The following is a 24,477-nucleotide window of genomic DNA, read 5'->3' on the forward strand; positions in this document are numbered from 1 at the left end:
TTTTCTACTGACACACCTTCCCCAGTTCTTCAACATTTTGTCTTCTGTTTTACTCTCTGACTTCACCTCTCTGGTACAGGTTTTCCCTGTTGTTTCCTCAATTTGTGTGTTCATGGGTCCTGCCCTGGCCTTCATTTCCTGGCTTCCCTCGGGAAGAAGGGGGTATTGGCCACAACTCCTGTCACCGCAGTGTTCCTGGGCTCCCAGCTATGGCCAAGGCACCGGAGATGCAAAGAGGCAGGAGACACAGTCTCCACCACGGGGAGCTCCCACTTGGGGGTTCTGTTCTCCCAGCGTTCCAACTCAAGTAGCTCATGGATACTAGCCTTTGAAATGACTCAGATATGCATACATAAAATTACATAGTGTTTCTTTGTGAGGAACCTACATTTCCCCTGATAGTAGTGGAACTTTGTGGATGTTAGCCTGTCTCACTCGGGCACTTCCACCGTGGTATCTCCTGCGCGCCCCCCTTCCCCGCTGCAAATCCACTGTCGTAGCAAGGCCATCCCTGGCCCTCGTTTTGCCAGATGCAAATCCACTGTCGTAGCAAGGCCAGCCCTGGCCCTCGTTTTGCCAGGCAGGCAGCGGTTACTCACAACTTGAGTCAAGTGCTTTTTCATTTTCGTATTTATGAACTATGACCTTTGGGATGCTTCCCCAGAACGTGGCATGATAATCAAGGTCCCACTTCTCGTGGCAACAGAAATTAGCCTTGTAGGCATCCTGGATCACACCTACCAGCTGGAAGCCCTACCAGGGTTGAGCATGCTCTCACCTCGACCGGGTGGGGATTGTTCTACGGGTTTTGATTACCCGGACTAACCTCTCTTTTTTTGACAGAAGCGATATCGAGAGTTGACCGTATTTCAGTTGCCGGTGGGTGGAGAAGTGCCCCCACAGTTGTTCATAAAGGGGGGAGGGGATGATTGTCCTCTACTCGGCGTAGTCTCTTGTGCCTCCTGTGTTGCTGGCTCCAGTCTGACGGCTGGCTTGCTGTCTGGGTGAAGAAAATCCACAAAGGGGAGGATCGTCATTGGAAACTCTTTGTCACAGCTTGTTTATTTGAAGGCTGTTGTCATTTCTACTCTTTGTTGTTGTTTTTTCTTTTAGAAAGTAAGGTGTATATTTACTGTATGATTACCTGCTTGCTCTCTTCTTTCGTGTAGGCTGATATTCCGAATAGGTTTGAGATGAAACTTCACAGAAATAACATCTTTGAAGAGTCCTATCGGAGAATCATGTCTGTGAAAAGACCAGATGTCCTGAAAGCTAGACTGTGGATCGAATTTGAATCGGAGAAGGGTCTTGACTATGGGGGTGTGGCCAGAGAGTGGTTCTTCCTACTGTCCAAAGAGATGTTCAACCCCTACTATGGGCTTTTCGAGTACTCTGCGACGTAAGTATGCCGCGTGCACTCAGGATGTGTCCCCCCCACCACCACCACCACCACTGAAACAGTTTTATTCGCAGTGAATTGAAACTTAATGGAAGAATATGTGGCTCAGTCATTCCAGATGAATTAACACCGTTGATTTCAGTCCCTGCCCCCGCCCCCTGTAAGTCTAGAACAGGTTCTGACTCTACGTGGCGAAGTAATGTACTCTGTGAACACCTAAAAATGAGTTTTCTCTTGTCATTTGGATTCATGTCATTGAAATTGAAAATGTGCTGGGTACTTACGGTAAAGAGCAAGAGGCAATTTTCACGTGTAACGTTATGTTGATTCAGGAGAATCTGTCGTTGTCAGTTTTCAGAAACTCATCATCATGTTACGAACAAGAACGGTTTCTGAAGTTACGGTACTCAGAGGCAAATGATGCGAACTTTGAGGACCCGTTCTTCGGGATCCAAAGGACCATGTCCTGGCCCAATAAGGGAAGAAACAGATTCTCCCTTGCACTAGGATTTCATCCTTGTCAAACATAGAAACTGAGGCAGATGTAGTTGCTTTTTCGGGTATCAAAAACACTAATGACTTACAAGGCCAGCCATTCCTTTTCCAGGCTGTGGAGTCTCCAAAGGCTGAGGCGAGATGCGAGACCCCAGTACAGTAGTTGTTGACTTTGCTGGAAGGCAGCCTGTGCTCTGAGGGACTTGAGTTCTCCCACACCGTCTACCTGGTGCTCTACTCTCGGGAGCTCTTTCGGAAGGCAGCTTCGGTGACCTCGGTTTCTGTAGCCAGGAATTTCCCATTTTGTTTCTTGTTGTTCCAAGTCCCGTGAGAAAGCCCCTGCGTGACATTGATGAAACCATTGAAGTGGAGGGCGGGGTGTGGGGAGGCGAGACCCTTACCTCTCACCCACATTCCCACAGAGACCCCCAGGGAAATCTGTGGGGCCCAGTTTGAAAGCCACTGATCCTCCAGATTTTGAGACCAAAGAAGGTTGATTAGATACATGTGAGCATTTTGAGGTTTGCGTTGTTGAGAGAGCCAAATACTGCTACCAGTGCCCTCGGGGCCTTTCAGGGCACAGGGGCGGTCAGACCAAGAGTCGGTACCATTGGAAAATTTTTAATCTCCAAACCAAAGCCTCTCAAAGGGATTAATTCTCTCCCTCACAGAGGCAAGCCACCGAACTCATGTCATTGGCAATCCACGTGCAGCCCCTCTGTTATATGGTGTTTCTCATCCTCCCAAGATATTTGGCTGACCCGTATGAAGTTGACGTTTTTGTACAGCAAAAATGGCCGAATATCAACAGTTTCTAATGGTGTAAGTTAGGGCACGTGCCCCTCCTCTTGTAGACCTTAATCGGTCACAAAGGGGCTAACTAAACACGTTCTAGCTTATGCCTTTTCCCGTTGGGTAGAGAACGTTTGCAAGTGTCTTGGGGACGTGTGATGACGGATGGCAGAGGAGAATTCAGATTCTTGGATTTCCTCTTTTAAAAGTATGATGGCACTTTTCCTCTCTCTCCCTCCCCAAAGGGACAACTACACGCTTCAGATCAATCCCAACTCAGGCCTCTGTAATGAAGACCATTTGTCTTACTTCACTTTTATCGGAAGAGTTGCTGGTCTGGCAGTGTTTCACGGGAAACTTTTAGATGGTAAGTTACTGAAATGTCACGAAGTAACCAAAACAGGATAGGGCTGTTTGCGGCCCCTTGTTTAGGCGTTGGATCTTTCACATCACGATCTTAAGCAAATGTTTCACTGACTCTCTGTAATTCAATAAATTGTTTTTATGGTTTGCCCATAAAAGACATGCTTTTCCCTGGTGTCAGGCTAATTTGAGCACTGAAGACATAGTATCTATACAGTTAAAACAAAAATTTTTTAAACTTACAGTGTGAAGCCCAAAACATTCTGTATCTGGACATTTTCTCTTTTCCAGAACAACTGTTTTGTGGTTTTTTGTTTTTTGTTTTTAGCAAGAGGTAGATTTGGTGACAGATGGAAAAGCTAATTGAACAGTTAATTAAAATGATCTAATCCATCCAGCATCCTGCTATTGTTCCATTTGTCCCCAAATTATTATTTTTGAATGTGAAGAGATTGTAAATAATTTCAAAGCAATGCCATAACTCGGCGAAGACCTTGACCCTGGGATCACTACTGAAACAGATGGTACAGAATAATCTCATTATTATTTAGAGCATGTAAGTCAGGGAAGAAACTCAACGTACCGTCAAAGTTAGAAGTCCGGCTCCCTCCCTGGCTGGGTCTGTAGGCTTACAGTAGAGGCTTCTTTCGCATTTGGTCACCTCAAAAGTGCCCGTAAGGGGGCATTACAGAAATCTTCGGTGAAGAAAGAGAGTCAGAAATATTTCTGAGCAATTTGGGTGTGAAACAGTTGAGGACAGAAGGCAGAGAGTAAGATTTGAGGTTGTTGTAATTGCGGTAGAAAAGGAGATTCTCTACCGAAGAATTGTGTTAATTATGTTTATGGAACCTTAGACATTCCGGTAAATAATTGATGTCCCCTCAGAACTTTTTCCTTTAATATATTTTTGCTGGTAATTGCTAGATGATTTTGATCCTCTCGCTTCAGATTTTATTTTTGGTTGGGAAAAGAGAGTTTTTTTTCTGATTGGAAGGAACCTGCAGTCATTATTTATGTATATGTAAAATATATGAACATATATGTGGTATGCATAAATATATTTTCATTTGCAACCTTGGAGTCATGCTATAGATTATTTCCCCCTTCTGAGAGGTCAGTTGAGTTACCTTCTGCCAAGTGAGAAGACATGCTTGGTTGCTGCAGGGAAATATAGAAAGTGGAAGATACCAGCCTGACCTCAGTGAACTTCTACTCTGTGTGTGTTTTGGGGGTGGGGGGACCAGAAGAGTCAAGGCACTAGCAGACAGAACGGGGAGCAGTCCAAGGAGAAGGTGGCCTGGCTTGGAGGGTCAGGGAGTGTTTACCAGGCTGTGCCCACACAGCCTCGATGGTGGCGTAGGATTTAAGTGTTTAGAAGCTAGGATCACTTTGGAGCCAAGGCTCAGTGGAGGGAGTAGCGGGAACAAGTCAGGGAGTGGAGGAGACTGCGGCTAAAGGGACAACCTAGTACTTCAGGAATTAAGAGCCAGAGCGCCCACGGGGTGGGGGTGGGGGTGGAGGGGTGATGCTCAGAACGTCAGTGCCCCTGTGGGCAGAGCATGTGCACCCTGCAGGTCAGCCCACGACACCCTTGTGCGGGTTTCCAGCAGGAGTCGGAACCTGCAGCAGAGGCCGGTGGCAGATCAGATGGGCCAGCGGGTCGGGGTGGAGGGGGAGAAGGGGGGCCCCGCGTGAGCTAGTCGGTGATGCCGTCTTGCCCTTGGGCAAGGCGAGTTGGGGTCCCTGTGGGACACACGAGTGGTGGTGGAGCCTTGCTGTCATCACCTTAACCTTCATCCCCCGTCCCCTGGAAGACTGCACAGCCTCTGAGTGGTCTCCCTCTTTTCCGCTTGCCCCCTTCCCGGTTTTCTCCCGATTACTGCCAAAGCAGTTAAAGATGAAATCTTCGGCTGGCTTTTTCCTGGCCGCTGGGTCCACCCAGGCAGCAGCCTGACTCTCCAGCACCCCCTGCCGGCTGTGCTTGCCATTCCCTTCTCGGGCCTGCCCTCCCCAGGATGCCCTGCGCCAGCCCAGGCGCACCCCTGGCTAGTCTCAGTCCCGGCCCCGCCCCTTCCGGTGCTCTGTGGTCCTCCCGTTCCTGTGCCTTGTTTGCTCTGCAGGCTCCTGCTTGGCCTTAAGGAAGCCCTTTTCCTCTCCCGGGAGCCTTTTGACCCCTCCCTGCTGTACCATCTCTACTGGTGTAACTGCCCCCCTTCCTGAGCCCCGCCTCCCCCCAGGCCAGGCCCCGCCTCTCATTCAACCTGAGGGCAAGTTTATCTTGGACTTCACGCTCTGATGCACAGCAGTATCAAAGCTTTGGAGCTAACCCACGGTTTTCCACACATTGTAGGTTTCTTCATTAGACCATTTTACAAAATGATGCTGGGAAAGCAGATAACCCTGAATGACATGGAATCTGTGGTGAGTAAATACAGATCACTCCCAGGGGCCACCGTGCCTTCGAGAACTGTAGCTGAGACCATGTTGCAGTAGCAGGGATGTTTTGTGGGTGTTGCCATTCAGTGGGAACGGGGAGCGTTCTTGACTTATTCAGGAAGTTCATTGATCTCCCTAATTTTTCTGATAAGTAAACTCTTGTTCACATTTCCTGTAACCGTGGTGCTTGAGGTGGGTAGACCCATGTCTCAGCTCCCTCGCTCACCCGGAACTGGTTTGACCGAATTAAATCCCAAGGTCGTCTGGGGGCCTCACTGCAGCTCTTGCTTTCCATCGAAAATTGCTACTGTGGATGTTTAGAGATTCATCCGCTGTCCCTTTGTTTTCTGGTCTCAAAAAATGGCAAGGGGATGGGGCAAAAAGTAGATGAAGGGAAGAACATTTACTGTCACCCCCGATGTGGAAGTGACCGACGGAGGAGAGGGGAAGAAGCCACTTAGACAATGATGGGACAAGGCGCTGTATCTAGGCCGACCATTTTAGGGTTTGAAAGGCTTTTCTGCAAAAACAAAAGTGACACTCTTCTCCTAACATACCTTTTGCTTCTGTTTTTCTTCACATTTACCTGCACCTGCACCCCCAGCTCCGAGGGTGTGGGAGTTTGCCAGGGTGCGGCACACTCACGGGGGCCATGAGGAGGCTCTGTCCATTTGGGACATTTGCAGCTCTGCCCTCACGTTCTGTCACTGGATCAGAAAGCATCTGCAAGCCCTTGGCCTTGCTGTGGGGGGTGGTGACCGTGTCTCTTCCATAGCTAGGCGTACGAGCCACGTTCTTCTTACCTACCAGCGGGAGTTGCTGTTCTCATCAGTCTCTGGGTGAACGGAGAGGCTGATCCGGCCGTGCACTTACACCCCCTCAGCTGGTTTTTCCGTGGGCGAGTTGCTAGACCTATCCGCAGTACCAGCCCCACATTTCTTTTCAGCTTTTACCTTAACTTGTGCACTGTGCTTTTATTATGGTATGATGTGGAGGCAAGGAATATAGAGATTTCTTTCAGAGTCTAAATTTTATCCCACTGGTTGACAGTTGGGGCACACATTCTCCGAGCCTGTCCTGTCCTTCCCCAGCAGCTCCTGGGCCTGCCCCAGAGAGAGGAATCCAAGCCCTTGGGTCTTGTGTTCTGGCTTTGACACCGGAACAGCCTTCCTGTTTGCTTATAGGACTTGCAGAGAGCACAGCAAAAGCACAGGAATGGGTGTTGAGCCATCGGTGTTTAAGTAGAACATTCTCTGTCTTTCCTATTTTCCTCTGATGTTTTTACCCTTAAAAGATAGGAAGTATGTGATGGGTATCGAGGAGGGCACCTGTTGGGATGAGCACGGGGTGTTGTATGGAAACCAATTTGACAATAAATTTCATAATAAAAAAAAAAAAGGAAGTATATTGGAGCGCCTGAGTGGCTCAGTTGGTCAAGCTGCAGACTCTTGATTTCAACTCAGGTCATGATCTCACAATTTGTGAAATCGAGCCCCACATAGGGCTCCGTGCTAACAGTGCACAGGCACAGAGCCTGCTTTTGATTCTCTCCCTCCCTCTCTCTCTGCCCCTCCCTCTCTTGCACTTCCTCTCTCTCTAAATAAATGCAAAAAAAAAAAAAAAAGGTAGGAAGTATATTGCTCTCTACATGTTCAATTTTATGATCTTATTTCTGCCAACCCAGAGCGGGTTGCTTCCTCTGTGCTTTACAGAGGACAGGGTTCAACTGCAGTCCCCTGTTACTACCAAAACGTTTGTTTGTTTGTTTGTTTGTTTGTATTTTAAAATGAAGGGAAGAGGAGGTTTGGAGCAGGGCAGGAAACATGCTAGCGACTAATAGAATTCTTGAGCATTCTGAATGGATTCATGTTAGAAGGACTTAATCATTTCAAGAAGTCAAATGCATTGGTATTTGGGGAGAACTTAATTTCTCTGTCATTTCCATAGGATAGTGAATATTACAACTCTTTGAAATGGATCTTGGAAAATGATCCCACTGAACTGGACCTCATGTTCTGTATCGATGAAGAAAATTTTGGACAGGTAGGTGCTGGCATCCCCAGGAATCCCTCTTTGATTCTCAGGGTCTTGGCTTCTTCACAGAAGGGCTGTGACAGGACTCCTTCACTAGACCATTGAGGCCACCTTGGAGAGCTTCAGATATTAGTTAATTAAGCACCTCTGTATATCAGTACCTCCTTGTCCTTCCAGGAAGCTAAGTCCCAAATCCTGCCTGTTCTGTCTTCCAGCAAAGTTAGAGATTGATTCTGAGGCCTCTGGGGCATGAAGCACACCTTCTCACCTAAAGCAAATCTGAACGTGAATGTTTGGGTCTTGGTTTTAGAATTTTAAGTACTTCAGAAAAATAGTGTGTTTACTTAGTGGTGTAAGTACATGACCAGGATAGCTGATGTCTGGGGGGCCTTGGGGTGGTCTCTCTGCCTAACGGTTCTGCCGTCGTGGTGAAATTTGTCTGCTGGGGCTCAGCAGGCTCAGGTTTTTCTAACATTCCCATCTTGCTTTGCGCCCACACGGTCATTAGGCTGACTTAATCATAAAGGTCAATTTCAAAGCTACAGGTGCCTCCTTGGAACCTTCAGTTTCATCTTAAAGTTCCATAGGATGTGTTTGTCTTAAACCTGAAACATCTGATTGATTTGTCCCTGGTGATAACAGTGCTTTTAGGGAGGTGTTCTCAATAGTATTATCCGACCCTGGTAGCTGTCATTTCACAAAAGCCCAGAGATCGTAACTCGTCTCCCAGACCAGATCTACATGACCCTGAAATTCATGAGACGTGGAGCCCGTCTGAAGGATGGTCAGATAGAAAATGAAATTGATTTCCCTTACTGCTCCAGAGGTTATTAAAAGTATACTCTGCTCTCAAAAAAATGCCTCTGGCTTTATACATTGCTGTGCTCAGTTTTATAGGTGAAGCTAGGAGATCAGGTCCCTGCCCTCTTGGGTTCACAGCCTTAGAGAGCAAATACAATCCTGTAATTCTTCCACTTAAAAATTCTTTGTTGACCATCTTGTGACCTTAAGTCTAAATTAAAACCTTTTTTTTTTTTTTTAAAGCATAGCTTGTGACCCAGTGCTGCCCACCTTTAGCCTTGTCTTTTGATCCCTCTGTCTGCTCACCTTGGCAACCATTGTGTGCCTGTAACCCTGTCCCCAGAGATGCTTCCGAGCCTGATCACTGTCTGTGTGCCGCCGTCCCCCTTCCTGCACATTCTCACCCCCCTCTCTCCTGTAACTCTTCTCAGCGGGTCCCCTGATCGTTACCCACCTACTGTGTCCTGTGAGCCGACCTCAACCTGACGTCATCTTGGTATTTCCAGTGCTCAGCATGCAGCGGAGGTCTCCTAAATGCTAACCAAGCAGATGAATGAATAGCACTAACCTAGTTTTCTTTAGTTTCTTTCTTTCTTTTCTCTTCTTTAGTTAATAATGTTATCAGTAACAGAAACTCCAAGTGTGAGAAAACAGAAGAAATTGCTATGACTTCATTTTTTAAGCGGGACCTATTTAAGGGTCTTAACTGCCAATTTTCAAAGGGTAAACACGTGGATCCTCATCCTGGAACTGTCTTCCTTTCGTTTTTAACACATGAAGGAAGGAGTAGAAATAAGGAACCCAGAAAGACTTAATCTTGTGTGTCGACTGAAAAAAAAATTACATCCACTTATAGAAAACCATATGACTAACTTAAATAACACAGTTCAGAAGACATTCGTTATGCCAGAGTTAGAAAGAGATGCACTGGGAAAGCTTCCTTGGTTACAGTAAATTGGAACTGTTTCCACCTAATAAACAAAAACCAAGCACAAGACGTTTGGATTTTTAAGTAGTCTTCTAATAAACGTTCTGATTATCATTATAGTTCATATCAATTATTCATTAAAAACAATTCTCAGACCTCCTCTGAGGTGGTAGATTCTTCTGACTTTAGGACTGCATCAGGTGGAGTAACACAGTAATGAAAACAGACTCACAAGATGAGAGGGAGAAAGATCAGGTGCCCTGTTTGTTGAACGACTGCCTTCCCCTTTCAGAGTGCTAACCTGATTAACGGGGAACTCGTGTTCCCTATTTTGCATTCTGGGAAGAAATTTAGAGGGAATTAAGCAGCCACATATTGGTCGCATCCCTCATTTCCAGTCCCTCCCCTAGCCCTGTTCATTCCAACTCCGAAATACTTCTCAGATCCGTCTGTCCTCCCTTCCCGTCACCCCAACACCCACGTCTAAGCTACCGTCTCGTCTCGTAGACTCCTAGCTGGGCTTTTCTCTCCAGCGTGGCCTCCTATAATGGCAGACTGGTCTTTTTGGGATGGACCAGTCGTCGTGTCATTCCTCTGCCAGAAAGATAAAGATCCAGCTCTTTGATTGGCCCCATGAGGGTCCTGCGTGGCCTTGCCCCATTTTCTCTGTCTTCAGATGGCATTTTGCATCACAGAGCTGTCCCTCATGCTCTCTGGGTCTGGTCTCCTTGGACTTCTTGAGCACACCAGGTCCCTTCTCGCCTCAGGACCTTGGCTCATGGTGTTGCATCTTTTGGGAACATACAGCCTCCTACCTGCAGCTCAAACCTCCCTTCCTCAAGGGAACCGACCCTGACCCCCGGCCATAATCCTTCAGAGTATGTCCGTGTCTCCCTGTGGCACGTAGCACGGACGTCTGTGCGTTTATCTGTGTGATTCGGTGGCGGCATTGAGTGCAGCCTGGTGGCAGCACTGGGTGTACATTTTGCTCACCACTGTGTACTCACCCGCGCAGCGTCTGGTGCTGAGCGGATGCTCCAAACAGCGACTGAACCAGCATGGGCCTCCACCAACGTGCAAGCCTCTCCCCTCTCCCGGCCCTCTGCAAAACTGGGCACCACTCGTCGCCATTTATTGGAACCCAAGAGGAAGCTCGTGCCTCCCTTGTGCCAAAACACAATACTCTCTTCAACGGCGAGAAGTTACCACCCAAGCGGAGTGCACACGCGGCGGGCCGGCCTCGGTGCCATTCGCCGTGTTTTCCTTCCACAACTGGAAACATCGGGCCGCAAAGCTGGGTGGCAGCCGTCGTTTCATGGAAAGAAACTGCAGCTGCTGTCGTTACTGTGCAGTCTTTTCACCCTGGCTGGCAAGAATTTGGAGCCGCTGGTTTCTGGGGCCTCCTATGAATGTTGCCACTGAACAAATTTCAGTTCTTGGGCCGTCCTCCTGTGCCAAGCAGGAAGAATAAACCATGCACTTCTGCACAAGGTGCACCCATACCCCGCAGGAGAGGTCACTTTTTCAGAGCTGCAACGAGTAGCAATTCTTCATCGCCTGCTCCGCAAATTAGCATCTGATCCAGTGGTTTTGCAGAGGCGCTGGAAGGGTGGACTCTTAACAAAACCGTGCAGGAGGGAGGGGAGCAGAATGGGCAGCAGCCTGCAGGAAAATTCTTCGGGGCCAGACATACGTTAGGTGTACATTCTCAACTGAAGGGATAACACCCCGGAGGGGGTAAAATCTAGTTCTTAGAGAACAAGAGAGTCTCAGCCATTACAATGGTTTGTGGCCCTGCTCCCAAAAGGCCACACAGTATATACCACAGGTATACTGTGAATCTGTTTATTAAGCTTTAATGGGAAGAAAGGGGCAGGGAGGGGGTCTCAAGGGGCTCTTGAGGGGTCGAGCATGAAAAAAGGCTGAGAAAGTAGTCAAGAGCACATTTAGTCCCTGCCCTCCTGGAGCCACCGTGTCTGAACTTACTGTGAAGTGGGGGGAGCTCCGGGAACAGAGCAGCTCAAGACGCTGGTTAGACGTGTATGGGCAGAGATGGAGGCTGGCCCGAGAAATCTCCGGGCAGAGGGTCAGGCAGGTGCCACCCCCGGGGTGTGGGCTTCGCAGTCAGATGAACTTAGGCTTGACCCTGGCTCTCTCCACTTCCTGCGGAGTCCCCCCGCTCGGTGAGGAAATGAAGGTGATGGCACGTGCCTCTTTGGCACAGTTTAGTGATAGCCCCTGTGGCGAGCCTAACGCTGTGCCTGGACCACAGGAAGCCAACTGCGTCTGGCCCTTGGAAGCCGGTTTAAAAAGTGGAATGGTAACAGCAGCCCCTACTACCCACTAAAGTGCTGTCTGTGAGGAGCTCAAGCAGGACGGAGATTGAACACCGAAAGCCTGGGCTCGGACACCGATTGCCAGGCTCTGGGAGCAAGACCCGAAAACCACCCTCACTGCCTCCCAGAGACACCCGCCCTCAGAATCGACCACAAGTGGCTCCTGGGTGGCTCCATCGGTTGAGCATCTGACTCTGGCTCAGGTTGTAATCTCATGGTTCATGGGTTCAAGCCCCACGTTGGGCTCTATGCTGACAGCTCAGAGCTTGGAGCCTACTTTGAATTCTGCGTGTTTATCTCTCTCCCCCTCTCCACCTCTCTCTCTCCTTCCTTCCCTCACCTCCCCCCAAAAAAATAAAGTAAAAAAATTAAAAAGAATTCACCACGAAACCAGACAGCTGCCCACAGATTCACTGCTTGCTTGACCTCCTTACTTAGCACAGACAGCATGATCCCTCTCTTTTTTTCCCTTTGCACAACAATTATATTCATGTATCTGATTATAAAACAGTAATTTAAGTAGTAAACCGTTACAATAACTATATATAAAAATCACCCATAGTTCCTCTCACCTGGAGAAGGTTCATGATTAAAATTTTGATGTTCTTCCAGAATTATTCTTTGTAAGCACATGCCCACAAGGTTTTTTATTTTTACACAATGGGATTGTACGGTGCATATATACGCTTTGAATATATCCCAGATACCTTTCCATGTCAGGAGATGTCGATGTGTTCCATTAAAGTGGCTACACCGAATTCCATTTCCTAGACCGTGCATTTTTTTACCAGGCCCCATCGCTAGGCGTGCAGGCTATTTCATTATTTTGCTACACAGGCAGCATAATGATCATAATCTTGGGAGTATGCATCTTGTACATTTGACCAGTTTTTTCCCTGTGGTATAAATTCTAAAAGTATTATGACAGGGAATGCTGTCCCCATTAAAATTGATGCCTGTTGCTAAATGATCTTCCCAAAAGGTTGAAGTAATTAGACTCCCACCAGCAGAGTGGGGAAGAACTGTTTCTCTCCAGTCAGCCCTGCTGGCTGGCTGCTCTTTTTCCTCACTACGTGTTCCTTTTGGAGGCCCCAGAGGTGTTTTTCTCCTCTTCATGCCCCGTTCTCTCTCCCTGTGGTTGATCTTCTCATTCTAGGACTCTCTGGAAGCTGCAGCCCCCGGAAAAAATTCTACCTTAGTGTTGCTGAACTGTGCGTGAGACCTCTCAGTCCCAAGGACTGGGCTTGGATGTATTGACTTGCTTGGTGTGAATGTGATGGGGAGACTCCGTCACTGAAAGGGAACAGCAGTGCAGTCTTCGAGGCGGGATAAATGGAGAAAAGAAGAGCCATCGGGGGCTTATTACAAAATACAGCAGGATAAATGAATACGGTCCACAGACCTCTAGAGAGCGGTCAAAGAACCGAAAAGGTTGTCTTCTAAGAAACGTGCCCATCTCAACCCCACGCGTAACCGTCCACCATCCTCGAGGATTGCCGTGGCACTTACGGGACGGGCAGACAACTGCAGGGAGAACCAGGGAGACAGGACCACGGCCGTGGAGAAGGGGAAAGTGGGAAGTAAGGAAGAGCTTGAAGAAAACTTAAAACTTCAGTAACAATTAAAATCCACATCGCGGACAATAAAGAGCTGAAGTAACATCGTAGAAAATGGAGTTCAGTCATGTGATAGAGGCACCAGATCCCTCCCTGAAGAAAGAGAAGTAGAAAAGAGAGGAAAATGGATGACCGACGTGCTTTGAAAAAGCTATCGCATCATGACCAAGAGCAGTAATCAAGTGCATAATCCAGAGAACAAGGTCTGAGTTTCGGGGCCAGAGAGGCTCAGTCTGTCCCTGGGTGTGTGTGGCCTGGAGGTGAGGCCTCACTGATGGGGGACCTCCGCCAAAGCAGAAGATGTCGTTACAGATTGCAGTCTATCCCTTGTGATGGATGTGACCTGGAAACTTAACTCTGGAAAACCCTTTCCGCAGGCTTGGCTCATTCTCAGAAATAGCCAGTTATGCATGGGGGTGGGGGGGGAAGGCAGAAAGGGACATGAAGTGCAGAAAAGGCCACGCTTGCTTCCAGCCTCTTTGCCCTTAAAATCCTGGGTGGCCCTGCGGGAGGGAGCCTGCCCGGGCAGTGGATGAGGATGTGTCTGGATGCACACAGAAGGCCAAGGCCTCTCAGAACAGCAGGGAAATCCATCCCTCAGCCTTGCTTCTGAAGCTGCTTTTATTTTTTTAAGGCCCTGTGCTTTGCCTTTTTGAAAGAAACTCCATGCACCTTTTCTTAGGATTATAAAATCGAATTCTCAGAAACAAAGTGCATTCGAACTTGGATCTCTGTAGTCTTGATAAGCGTACCCTGTCATTTCTGTTAAATGTAATTAATTAATTTCTTGATAAACGAATGATAGCAGATGAAAAAATGTTGCTCTTCTCCATTGTTGGTCATGTACGAGAACAATTAAAACTCAAATAACCGCAAAATAATTCACCTTTGATGATAACATCTTTAAATGTGTAACATCTCAACGACATAAAAGCCTCATTGGATAATCTCTTGTACACGGAGCCCATTTGCTGGGAAATGTTTCCGAATGAATTTTGCTTATCTTCTTTTATAGAAAGACGTTATTAGTAATGTGCAGGATAATTTCACGATGGTGATCGTTGTCTTATCTTTGCAATTACAGACCTATCAAGTGGATCTGAAGCCCAATGGGTCAGAAATAATGGTAACAAATGAAAACAAAAGGGAATATATTGAGTACGTATACACATATTTACAGTCTCTTCTTTTTATTAAATTGAATGGCATATTTGGTTCGTGTCCCTTGCCAAAACAGCTCATGCGTGTCGGGGACATACTTTTCAACAATACGAGTTCCTTTCTGGCTTGGGCTAACGGGAAGTCAAATTATAGGGTGGAAAGTTTGACTTGTATCATGACTTCAGTGAGCTGCCTTGTATAAAGGAGCCACAAAAGGAGAAAAAAGTATACGGTATCAAGTAATACAGCAGACACGCCACGGGAGTACGTGGGTATGTGGTCTAAAATTGAGATTTGCAGTGATGAACCGTAGTGTCAACAGCCAGTGGGGTAAAATTAGGAACAACCAGAAATAAAATATTGCATCTCTCTCGACCTCATTTCCATAATAAAAATGTAAGAACATAGTTAAAATGGGTAGGAAAATTCATATGTGCAAACATAATGAATTGTTTCTGATAGCTATAATTTTCTTAACCTAATCTCAGCCTCAGTTGGTGGCACACAGTGTTTAGTCCTTTGGAAATCCAACTGTTAAGTCATCCTAGGGCATTTCTGCCCGTCAGAAGGCCTTTGTCTGTTGGGCACGTTACATTTCCCTCTTTGGTACACGTGTCTGCCTCTGGCACACAAGTCCGGGATCCTCCTTGCTGGCCCCAGAGCAGGGAAGAGGGTCAGTGCAGCCGACCGGTGTTTGGTTCCCGGGTCCTAGTTTCTGGTTCTTGCCGGTTGCAGCCGTGGCCTGAGCCCCGTACCTGCATTCAGGACTCCATTACGTCAAGCCGGTTCCCTCCTCTCTTCTCAGCGTAATTGTCTGTCAGAGGACTTGAACTTGGAGAATTGGTCAAGAGTCTTGGCATCTTTTAGCGTCCTCTACAAAGAAAAACCTGTCCTTCCTAATTAGCAAGAAACGGAGAGTGTCGGAGCCTCTGCCTAGAGACCCTGACAGACCATGCGCTGTTAAGTAGCAGACTTCTCCCCTCACAAGCTAAAAGCTTGCTGCGCTTAATTTAAAAAAACAAACAAACAAACAAACTAGAAGTAAGATACTCCGGTCCTTACCTGTTCACATTAATTGGCACACTTATTTCGAACTCGAACAGTCTCAGGCAGGGTGACACCTTGGCGGATGCCATTGTCTTCATTTGAAGGTACAGGCTTTGAATGGGTTTTTTAAAACACTGCCCTGGGGCGCCTGGGTGGCTCAGTCGGTTGAGTGTCCGACTTCTGCTCAGGTCATGATCTCACAGTCTGTGAGTTCGAGCCCCGCGTCGGGCTCTGTGCTGACAGCTCAGAGCCTGGAGCCTGCTTCGGATTCTGTGTCTCCCTCTCTCTCTCCCCCTCCCCTGCTCATGCTCCATCTCTCTCTGTCTCAAAAATAAATAAAAACATTAAAAAAACTTTAAAAAAAAAAAAAAACAAAACACTGCCCTGAAGGGGATTGGGGTCAGATGTCTGAGGGTGTGGACATTGTCATGCATGTTGTACATCATCCTTTGCAGTTCTTTTAAGTTTCAAATTTGGTGGGAAAAGACAAGATGGTTAAAATCTCCACCTGCCCCCTGACACATGGGTTCCCCCAGTGCACGAAGGCTCTCGGGCTGATGCGTACAGCAGGTGCGGGGAAGCCTGATGTGGCCAAGCAGTGGCTGTGTAGTGGGGTGGGCCTCGACAGCCCAGGGTTGCCAGGGTACCATCTGGTAGGGGAGAGCCTTTCCGATAAGGTCCTCATGCTATTTCCAGGACTTGAGCCGGAATCTAAAGTGGATTCACCTAACAGTAAATTCTGCTGTGCACTAAACATTGTCACGGAGAAGATGGTTTCAGTGGATTTCTGTTATTTAAGGAGGTCTTATCATTAAGCCTCCAAATTTTGGTATTAAAGGGTTAGTGTAAATCATTTTGCTGGTAAGTTATGTGTCGTTGAAAACCAGTACACTGGCTAGCGCTTCCAGAATGAACTGTCTCACGAGATATGTTGTACTGAGTACTCCTTTTAAAAACTTAACGTACATGTTGGGGCGTCTGGGTGACCCAGTCGGTTAAGCTTCCGGCTTTGGCTCAGGTCATGATCTCGAGGTTCGTGAGTTCGAGTCCCACGTCGGGCCCTGTGCTGACAGTGCAGAGCCTGTGTGGGATTCCCTCTCTCTCTGCCCCCGCTCACTTGCATGCGCACACGCACTCTCTCTCTCCCTCTCTTAAAAAAATAAAATGAAAATATATGTACATGCTTATGTATACGTGGATGTGTGTATATGTGAGTTCACGTGTGTATACGTGTACCATGCGCATATACATCCATACTCCACAGCCTTTTTTATCCCTCTTCTCCACATAGTCGCATTTATACGCAGCTTTGTTAAACTAAGGCTTGGTTGGAGGGAATGAATTACTTTTGAAATGCTCAGGCTTTAGGTTTCCCACCCATGTTCCAGTCACCCTTGAAAGAACGAATGCATCAACTCTAGACCCTCCCGTTTGCCCCCCATCAAAAGTGGGGTTTCTCCACTTTCCCCTCCCCCTCTGAGAAGGTGTGAAGAAACGAATGTGTGCCCGTGGTGACGAGGGTGGATGCAAATTGTCCCATTTCTCCTGCAGCTTAGTCATCCAGTGGAGGTTTGTGAACAGGGTCCAGAAGCAAATGAACGCCTTCTTGGAGGTAAGTCTTGGGCCGCCAATCCTCGCCTGAGAGAGGATGGCTGTCCTCCGTGGGGTGGCGCGGGGGCGCTGTTGGCACACCGCAAGATGGCGAGGGAGTGGGGATGCGCGGCAGAAAGGTCAGGCCTGCGCGGCTCACCCCGTGGGCCACCCTTTCTTTTCACGGATGTTCTCCTGTTACGCTCCCGCCTGAATTCCTCACAGACTTCCACCCAGGCACACGTAGAACACCTCTGCTTAGGCTGGGTTTCTGTCTTAACACCGAGCCGTCTTGGGCCAGCGTTCACCCTGTTAGAGGGTGAAGCAGACACTCCTCAGATCCAAATCCGTGATGTCAGCGGTGCTCCCGAGCCCCTAGCGGAGGGTGGGGGGGATTCATCGTTTTTTTTAAAAAAATGGTTCACTTGGACCAAAAGCGAAATTCCTTTTGAAGCCTTGATAGCAGCTTTAGTAAAGAGAACACGAGACCACGCCCCAGGTGCACACCGAACCAGTGCGGAGTCCTTAGGCGATGCCCTCCTTGGCCTGCCCCAGCTCGGTCACCCACAGCAGCAAGTAGAGCCCTAGGCCACTCACAAAATTCAGGGACTTGGCGGCATGAAAGGGTGAGTTAGACGTACAAGAGCACAGCGAGTTTCATGCTTTCTTTACGTCAGAGACCCGGGAGGCAGGTTCCTGGCCCTGCCCCAAGGGATCCCACTTCCAGGAACCAGGTGCTGCCCACAAGACCCAGCGGCAGGGAGCAGGCCGCTCTGGAGCCCTCCAGGGGTCGGTGCGAACCGGGAGCCAGAGCTGAGTCTCTGTGCTCCTCTCTCCTGTCCCGGATCACATCACCTCCTCTCGTATCGCCTCTCTGTGCCTTCCGTACCTTGTTGTGAAACACATTCTCTCGCACATCTGTGGCTCGGGTGTTTCAGGACACATTGACTCATCGCTCTGTCATAGATGGCTTCCGGAATTCGCCTGCCTCCAGTAACCCGTATTTTCCAAGGGTTTCTGAGATTACTCAAATATCCGAACCCTCTAGGTCCTCCTGCTTTTCAAGACGTTTCTATTGTGACTGTGCCGTTCGTGTCGGAACTACAGTCACCGGATACTATCGCTGACACATAAATCACCAGCGAAGAATGTTTTTCCTGGCTGCTTTGTTTTTTCTGTGAAATTTGTCTCTTTCAAGGAAAAAGGTGTTGACGGTGATTTTTTTTTTTTCTTTCAGGGATTCACAGAACTGCTTCCTATTGATTTGATTAAAATTTTCGATGAAAATGAGCTGGAGGTTTGTGTTTTAAACGTTTTCTGTAAAGTAGGTATTTTTAAAGTGGTCCTCACTACCTCACCAATGAGATGTTATTTCCTGGTTCACAAGGTCTTAGGGAGTGAGCTTAGATGGATTGCACTATATGTCTCTCACGGGGTGTGCTTGTCGACCTTAGAGGAGAGAGTAGCAAAAGCAGTCCCTTGTCGGTTCCTCACCCGGGAGAGGGCAGTTCTGGGACACGGGACAAGTAGAGGCCTGCTGAGCTGAGTTGGGTTCGTGGCCAGGTGCACAGGGTAAGGAGAATTGCTGTCGAGAGAGTCAAGGTTGAGACGGCCCGTTGGCTGGGCCTCCCGCCCACACAGGGGTAGCTGAACTGGGCCTTGGCCAGGACGCGAGCACCAGGGGCTGTGGAACAGTGTCTCTGTGGACTTGACGTGGTGCACATTGAGTAAGGGAGAACTTTGGGAGACACCAAGGCAGTAGCAGGAGGCCATTGGTACAGGATTGTTTCAGTTTCTTTGTGTTGACCTAGGTGAGAACTAGGAATCTCTCACCCTTCGTTCTGCCCAGAGCAATAGAAGGAGGAAGACTGTGTCCACTGAGACGCTGTCCCCCGTCTGTCCAGGCCACCACATCCAGCGAAGCATTTCTCATAGACTAGCCTTCTGTTCTTTTATCTTGAAATAGAAACTTCAAGGCCGATGATGTTGAGTCATATGTCGTAATCCCCTCATTTAGTAGGTGGGGAAACTGAGGCAGGGAGCAATTCATGACCTCCCACGTTTACCCAACAAGGTTTGGGCACGGTCACGCCTAGGATCCATTCTCAGGCGTCTGGTTTAGCTCTCCTTCCGTTTTTCTTTGGTGCCTCTGCAGGAGCGTCGTGTGCTCCTGTGCCCAGGAATCCTTCCTGCTGGGGGGTTGGGTAGTAAGACGAGCCCTAAGCCCTGGTCACTGCCCCGGTCACTACATTAGGACAGGTCCGCACGCACACAGCTCTGGTCAGCAAGCCGACTGAGCGGGGCTCTGGCTGCCATAAAGCACTAGTCCTCCTGTGGGTTGGGAGACATTTCAGATATGGAGACACATAACCTCTCCGAAGGGAAGATGGCTGGAGTAATGAGCAGCTGTAAACGGAGCCCGAGAAAATCTGAACACCCAGCTCAGATTAGAGGGGTGGGCAAGAGACAGACGTGGAGTGGCATTTGCACCGTGAGTGGCTGTGGCCTGAACACACGTTAGAACTGGGTCCCCCTCCTTGCCCGCGCTGCCTCTTACCTGAGGTGGAAGAGAATGGTGTCCCCGTCACCTGTTTTTAAGAGCTCCTGGCGTACCGTACTGCTTTACCCATGACAAAGTGCTGGTGTTGAGAAAAGGCCGTTCCTCCGTGGGTGATTTCTTGGGCTTTCACATGCGCCCGTTCACATCTGGTCTTTCTGTCTCCTAGTTGCTGATGTGCGGCCTTGGCGACGTGGACGTGAATGACTGGAGACAACATTCTATCTATAAGAATGGCTATTGCCCAAACCACCCTGTCATTCAGTGGTTCTGGAAGGTAAGGCCGTGGCTGCTGGGGCGGTCCCTCTCCCCAGCCTGGCTTGGGCCTGAGGGCTCTGTGCTGCCTTCCCGTGGTCCTGCTTCTGCAACCCAAGACTCTGTTGGCACTTGGGCCACTGGGGGGAGAAAGCAGCCCTTCCTGCTGTGTTTCCATCACTCTGGTGAGCAGTTATCCTGCACACGGTCCATCCTTATCAAAGTACTTTGTCCTTCCTTGACCGCCTGACTGAAGCGGCTTTATGTGAGGAACCCACTGAGTACAATGAAGTCGGTAATTGGGTTCGAGAGTCCGAACTGGTCCACCAAAGTATAAATGAGAATGGGAAGCTTCTCGGGGCAAAGCATGCTTTGAGATTGTGCCAAGATGCCATTTTTGGTTAAAAAATCATTTTCCCCTTTCTTGGTTAATTCCAACAAATATTTTGATATTTTATATCCTTCAGTCAAGGATGCAAATGAAATTTGATGTACTATCTTAGGGCCAACGTTTGCTTTTTCTTTAGCTGAGGAGAGAAGCGAAATAGGAGTGAGTTAAGTCCAGGCAAGAGACCATAAACTGCCTTCTAAAGAACAGTTTCAGGGGGGGAAAGCTTGTTTATTTACTTCCAGAAATAAGAAATCCCAAAACTTGTTTTAATTTCATGATCCCTGGGATCATGACCTGAGCCTAAACCAGACTCGTGACCTGAGTCAGACGCTCAACCAACTGAAGAGAGAGAAAAATTTAAAAGCAGGATCTTCAAAGCCCAGTCCGCCTGTCTACACAATTCTTGTCATAATTCAGATGCGTAGCATACCCGGGTTTTTCTAGAGGCCTGACCTGGCCTCTGCTGTCCTTTCTTTTTCTAAAATGTTACCTTTAGAGGATCTGTCTGGGTCTGAAATCTCCCCTCCTAACCTGGCCTCCTGATGTTGGCGCTTCTCGAACACTGGGGGTGTATGATCGGCCCGCGGGGGGGCTGGCTCGCCTCGCCCACGGAAGCGTGAGCTCCGTGCCACCAAAGAGTTTGCTTTGTATTTCATTTATTTTGACCTGTCGGCAGAAGAAGAAAGAGACGTCGCGATCTCTCGTTCTCTGAGATCACACAGGCGGTACTCTGGGGCCCATAAAAAACAGACTCTGTTTTCAGTCAGCGGTCTCGGTCTTACGCTGCAGTATTTATGACTGCGTCTGGCCTGTCTGGGTTACCGCAGCCCAGGCCGGGTGCCCCACGCAGTGTAACGACCTTCTGCCTCCGTTCCCAGGCCGTGCTGCTCATGGACGCGGAGAAGCGGATCCGGCTGCTGCAGTTTGTCACCGGGACGTCGCGAGTACCCATGAATGGGTTCGCCGAACTTTATGGTGAGCGGGGCACCGATGGGTTCAGTTCTCCTCCTGTGACTTTGCAGCCAGGCTTCCGCGGCGGCCCCGCACGGCTCTGCCTCCCAGAATGTGTCACCCGTAGGTCCCGTCAAAGGACTCGTGGGGAGAGGGCTTTGGGTTTAGTACAGAAAAAAGTTGGTCTGTCTGTGTTGTTTTTTTTTTTAAAGCTTATTTTGAGAGAGAGACTGAGCATGCAAGTGGGGGGGGGGGGCAGAGAGAGAGAGAGAGAGAGAATGAGAATCCCAAGTAGGCTCCATGCCATCAGTGCAGGGCTCGATTCCATGACTGAGATCATGACCTGAGCCAAAAATCAAGTGTCAGACGCTCAACTGAGCCACCCAGGCGCCCCGTTTTTCTCTCTCTCTCGTTTCGTATCTTGGTGTATCTTGAAGGACTGCTTACCTCCAGGAGACAGAATCCCTTGGAGCTTACTATATAGATGTTAGGAAATCACTCTTTCTGCTCTGCTTTAAGGTTGGAGTTCACCCCCCCCGCCCCCCGCCCAATGCCTTAAGTGTAAGCTTTCCGGGCTCCGCTGAAAGGCTGCAGCCGGCTGCACTGGGGCTTGCTGTGAAACTTGGTGCCCCTCCATTCTGAAGGAGGTGCAGGGTCTGTGCGAGGCTGTGCAGGCCCCTGTAACTCCCGACAGCAGGGCTTCAGTGCTGCCCGGAGCCTGGACGGTGTTTCCGTCTCCTGCACGACGCTCGCCCACCTCCTTCCCTTTCCTTCAGGCCCCACCTCAGCTTTGCTCTCCCACCTTGAGCACGCTTAGCATTTATTTCTCTTTTTTCGCCTAGGTTCCAATGGTCCTCAGCTGTTTACAATAGAGCAATGGGGGAGTCCTGAAAAACTGCCCAGAGCTCACACGTGGTGAGTGACAAAAACACCCAGTTGTCCACACATCGTGTTTGAAACGCTCAGGTGGGGCCGATGCAGGGCTGGAGGTTACAGAGTGCCGTGTTGCCTGCCCACGGATAGCGGACAAAGTGTAGATTCTATAATAATGGCTGGTAAAGCTCAAACCATGGTCTGAACGGACCCGGTGTGTTTGGCATATAAAGGGTTAACTGCTCCCCACGCTGGGGGGCGGGTTTCCTCCTCCAATCCCCACCCCCCTGCGGGTACCTCTGTCCCCAGGCCCCACCCCCCAAGCTGGTGGGCGTCGCCCCCAGACCCCATCCTTCCTCAGTACTCCAGAAGTACTGAGTACAGGAGTACTTCCTCAGTACTCCAGAAGAAGATCGCACCTTGCACCGTGTATTCACCGTACAAGGTCATGGCTGTTCTCAGACCCCATTGACAGACTGGGTTTTTACTGCAACCTGAAGATGGTTTTTATTCCCAGAACTTGGGCTAAAATTCCCTGGAGAAACACTATTTTAGAAGACCTCTCATGACCATCCGTACCTCGTAAGGCTCTGGAATTGAGCAACAGCACGACGGTGGCTGGTGGGCCGGAGAGGTCTGACAGAGGCCCGCGTCCCCCGGGGGTGGGAGCGAGGCAGCAGCCCTCAGCCTCCAGGATGCGGGGGCCGGGAGGAGGGGACCCCGCCATCTCCGAAGGCTCCCCTAAACCCTCGGCACAAGAATGACACTTAGCAGCTCTCAGGGCGCTCTTGCTAAGCCAGGCGCGACGTTCCCGGCGTCGGCTTCGCCCACAGACTTCCGTGTCTTGCTCTTAGGAAGCGGGTGGAGGTGGCCCCTCTGGAAACGGTGGGCCACACAGCCCTGCTCTCCTCACCAGCAGGGGGCCTTCCAGAGCCAGGGGCTGCAGGGCGCCCGGGAATGCTTATCGTGGGGAAACGCCCCCCTGCCCTCTACGTGCCCACTAGGCGGCAATTCTCCTGAAAGCGCGTTTGCGGAAAATTGGCCGAGGGAGGTCGTTCGATTCCCTTGCCTTTGCTGGAGAGAAAGCCTCCCCGCTTATACCAGTCATGGGGCTCTGAATGCAGTGAACGTGGTCCTTGCCCATCCGACGCTCGGAAGCAGGCTGACTCCACCTAAAGCTGGTGGCTCTCCGAAGCGGTGATTGCCGTGATCCTCTGCCTTTATTCTCGAGGGAGAATGCATTGGTGGTTTGGAGCTTGGATTCCAAACAGTGTCCGAGCCCAGTGTAGTTTTCTGGGTTATGATAGCCTGCGTCTGGAAGGCAGGCAGCATTGCGCTGAGCCCCGGGACCACTGGGGTTGATGCAGAACTCCCCAGCTCACGGGCTGGTAAAGCTAGGTGGGAGTAAGGGCTGAACTACCAGCACAGCCGTCTTGTATGGGCCAGGCACTGGTGAGTCTCGGTGGCGGCCTCACGGGACGCCGGCATCCCCATCAGCGGCCAGGACGCTTGCCCCAGGGTCACACAGCTCACAGACTCCCAGAGCACAGGATTGGAACTCAGCTCCGCCAGAATCGGGATCTGCACACTAACCACGGCATTAGATCTGCTGCCTTTATTGCTGCAGTTCGCTTTCTTTGGAGACTCTCTGAAGAGAACCAAATACTCGAGCGTCCGGCCTGTGTCCCTCCGTGACCCTGTGGACAGACGTCTTTACTGTTGACCTTTTCTTCCGTTTCCGAGTCCGTGTGCTTGGATCACATCTGAAACATGGTGCTGCCCAGAGACGATCTCCGAACTCAGTGGTTCCCGGCATCGGCTGCACATTGGAACCTCGTAGAAGTTTTCAGAAAATCTGATGCCGGGGTCCTGACCCCAGAGATTTGGACATAGTTGGTTTGGGGCGTAGCCTGAGCTGTGGGGTTTTCAGAACTCCCCGGGAGCCCCTGGCACACAGAGTGTAAAACCCCTGCCCTTCCCTAGGGAGGACGGAGGTCTGCCCACGGGAGGGAAGCAGCCCAGTGGGCTCTTAGTGGAGCCTCTTTGCTCCTGTGTGGGTCCCAGAAATCAAGTGACAGGCGTCGGCCTGCTGATGCTCAGACTCCCACCCGGTGAAGAAGAGGGCAGGCTGCAGGCAGCACCGGCTGCCAGGGGTGGGCCTGTTTCCCTGGGTGGCTCTGCTCCCAGCCTGGCCCCCAGACTGCACTTGGCCGGCTGCCCACGGCAGCAGTGCCACCATCCAGTTTAGCTATAGATAGGTCTGATTTCGTCCAGGTTTTGTGAAAATGTTAAATCGACCATTAAGCTTCAGAATAAAAACCCGATTTACCCGGAGAGCTCATAAACCTCTCAGATGAAATGACTGAAAGGGCTTCATTTCACTGTCCCATCAAAGATCACTGCTTGGATATTTATACTTTTCAAAGACTCACAGACCCACCCACTCTTTGGA

General features: G+C 49.5%; 1 protein-coding gene across 4 annotated transcripts in view; it reads left to right on the top strand.

The window, feature by feature from the left end:
* NEDD4L (NEDD4 like E3 ubiquitin protein ligase) overlaps positions 1–24,477 on the top strand; it is a 338,017-nt gene that overhangs the window by 308,374 nt on the left and 5,166 nt on the right. For all 4 annotated transcript variants that reach the window (XM_042910374.1, XM_042910373.1, XM_042910376.1 and 1 more), the window contains 10 exons: positions 1,170–1,399; positions 2,932–3,053; positions 5,400–5,470; positions 7,433–7,528; positions 14,285–14,358; positions 16,960–17,020; positions 18,236–18,295; positions 19,725–19,832; positions 21,080–21,176; positions 21,995–22,067. In XM_042910374.1, coding sequence (XP_042766308.1) covers positions 1,170–1,399; positions 2,932–3,053; positions 5,400–5,470; positions 7,433–7,528; positions 14,285–14,358; positions 16,960–17,020; positions 18,236–18,295; positions 19,725–19,832; positions 21,080–21,176; positions 21,995–22,067 — 992 coding nt within the window. The remainder of the gene's footprint in view (positions 1–1,169; positions 1,400–2,931; positions 3,054–5,399; positions 5,471–7,432; positions 7,529–14,284; positions 14,359–16,959; positions 17,021–18,235; positions 18,296–19,724; positions 19,833–21,079; positions 21,177–21,994; positions 22,068–24,477) is intronic.

This window comes from Panthera leo, chromosome D3 (genome assembly GCF_018350215.1).
Source record: "Panthera leo isolate Ple1 chromosome D3, P.leo_Ple1_pat1.1, whole genome shotgun sequence".
NCBI lineage: Eukaryota > Metazoa > Chordata > Mammalia > Carnivora > Felidae > Panthera > Panthera leo.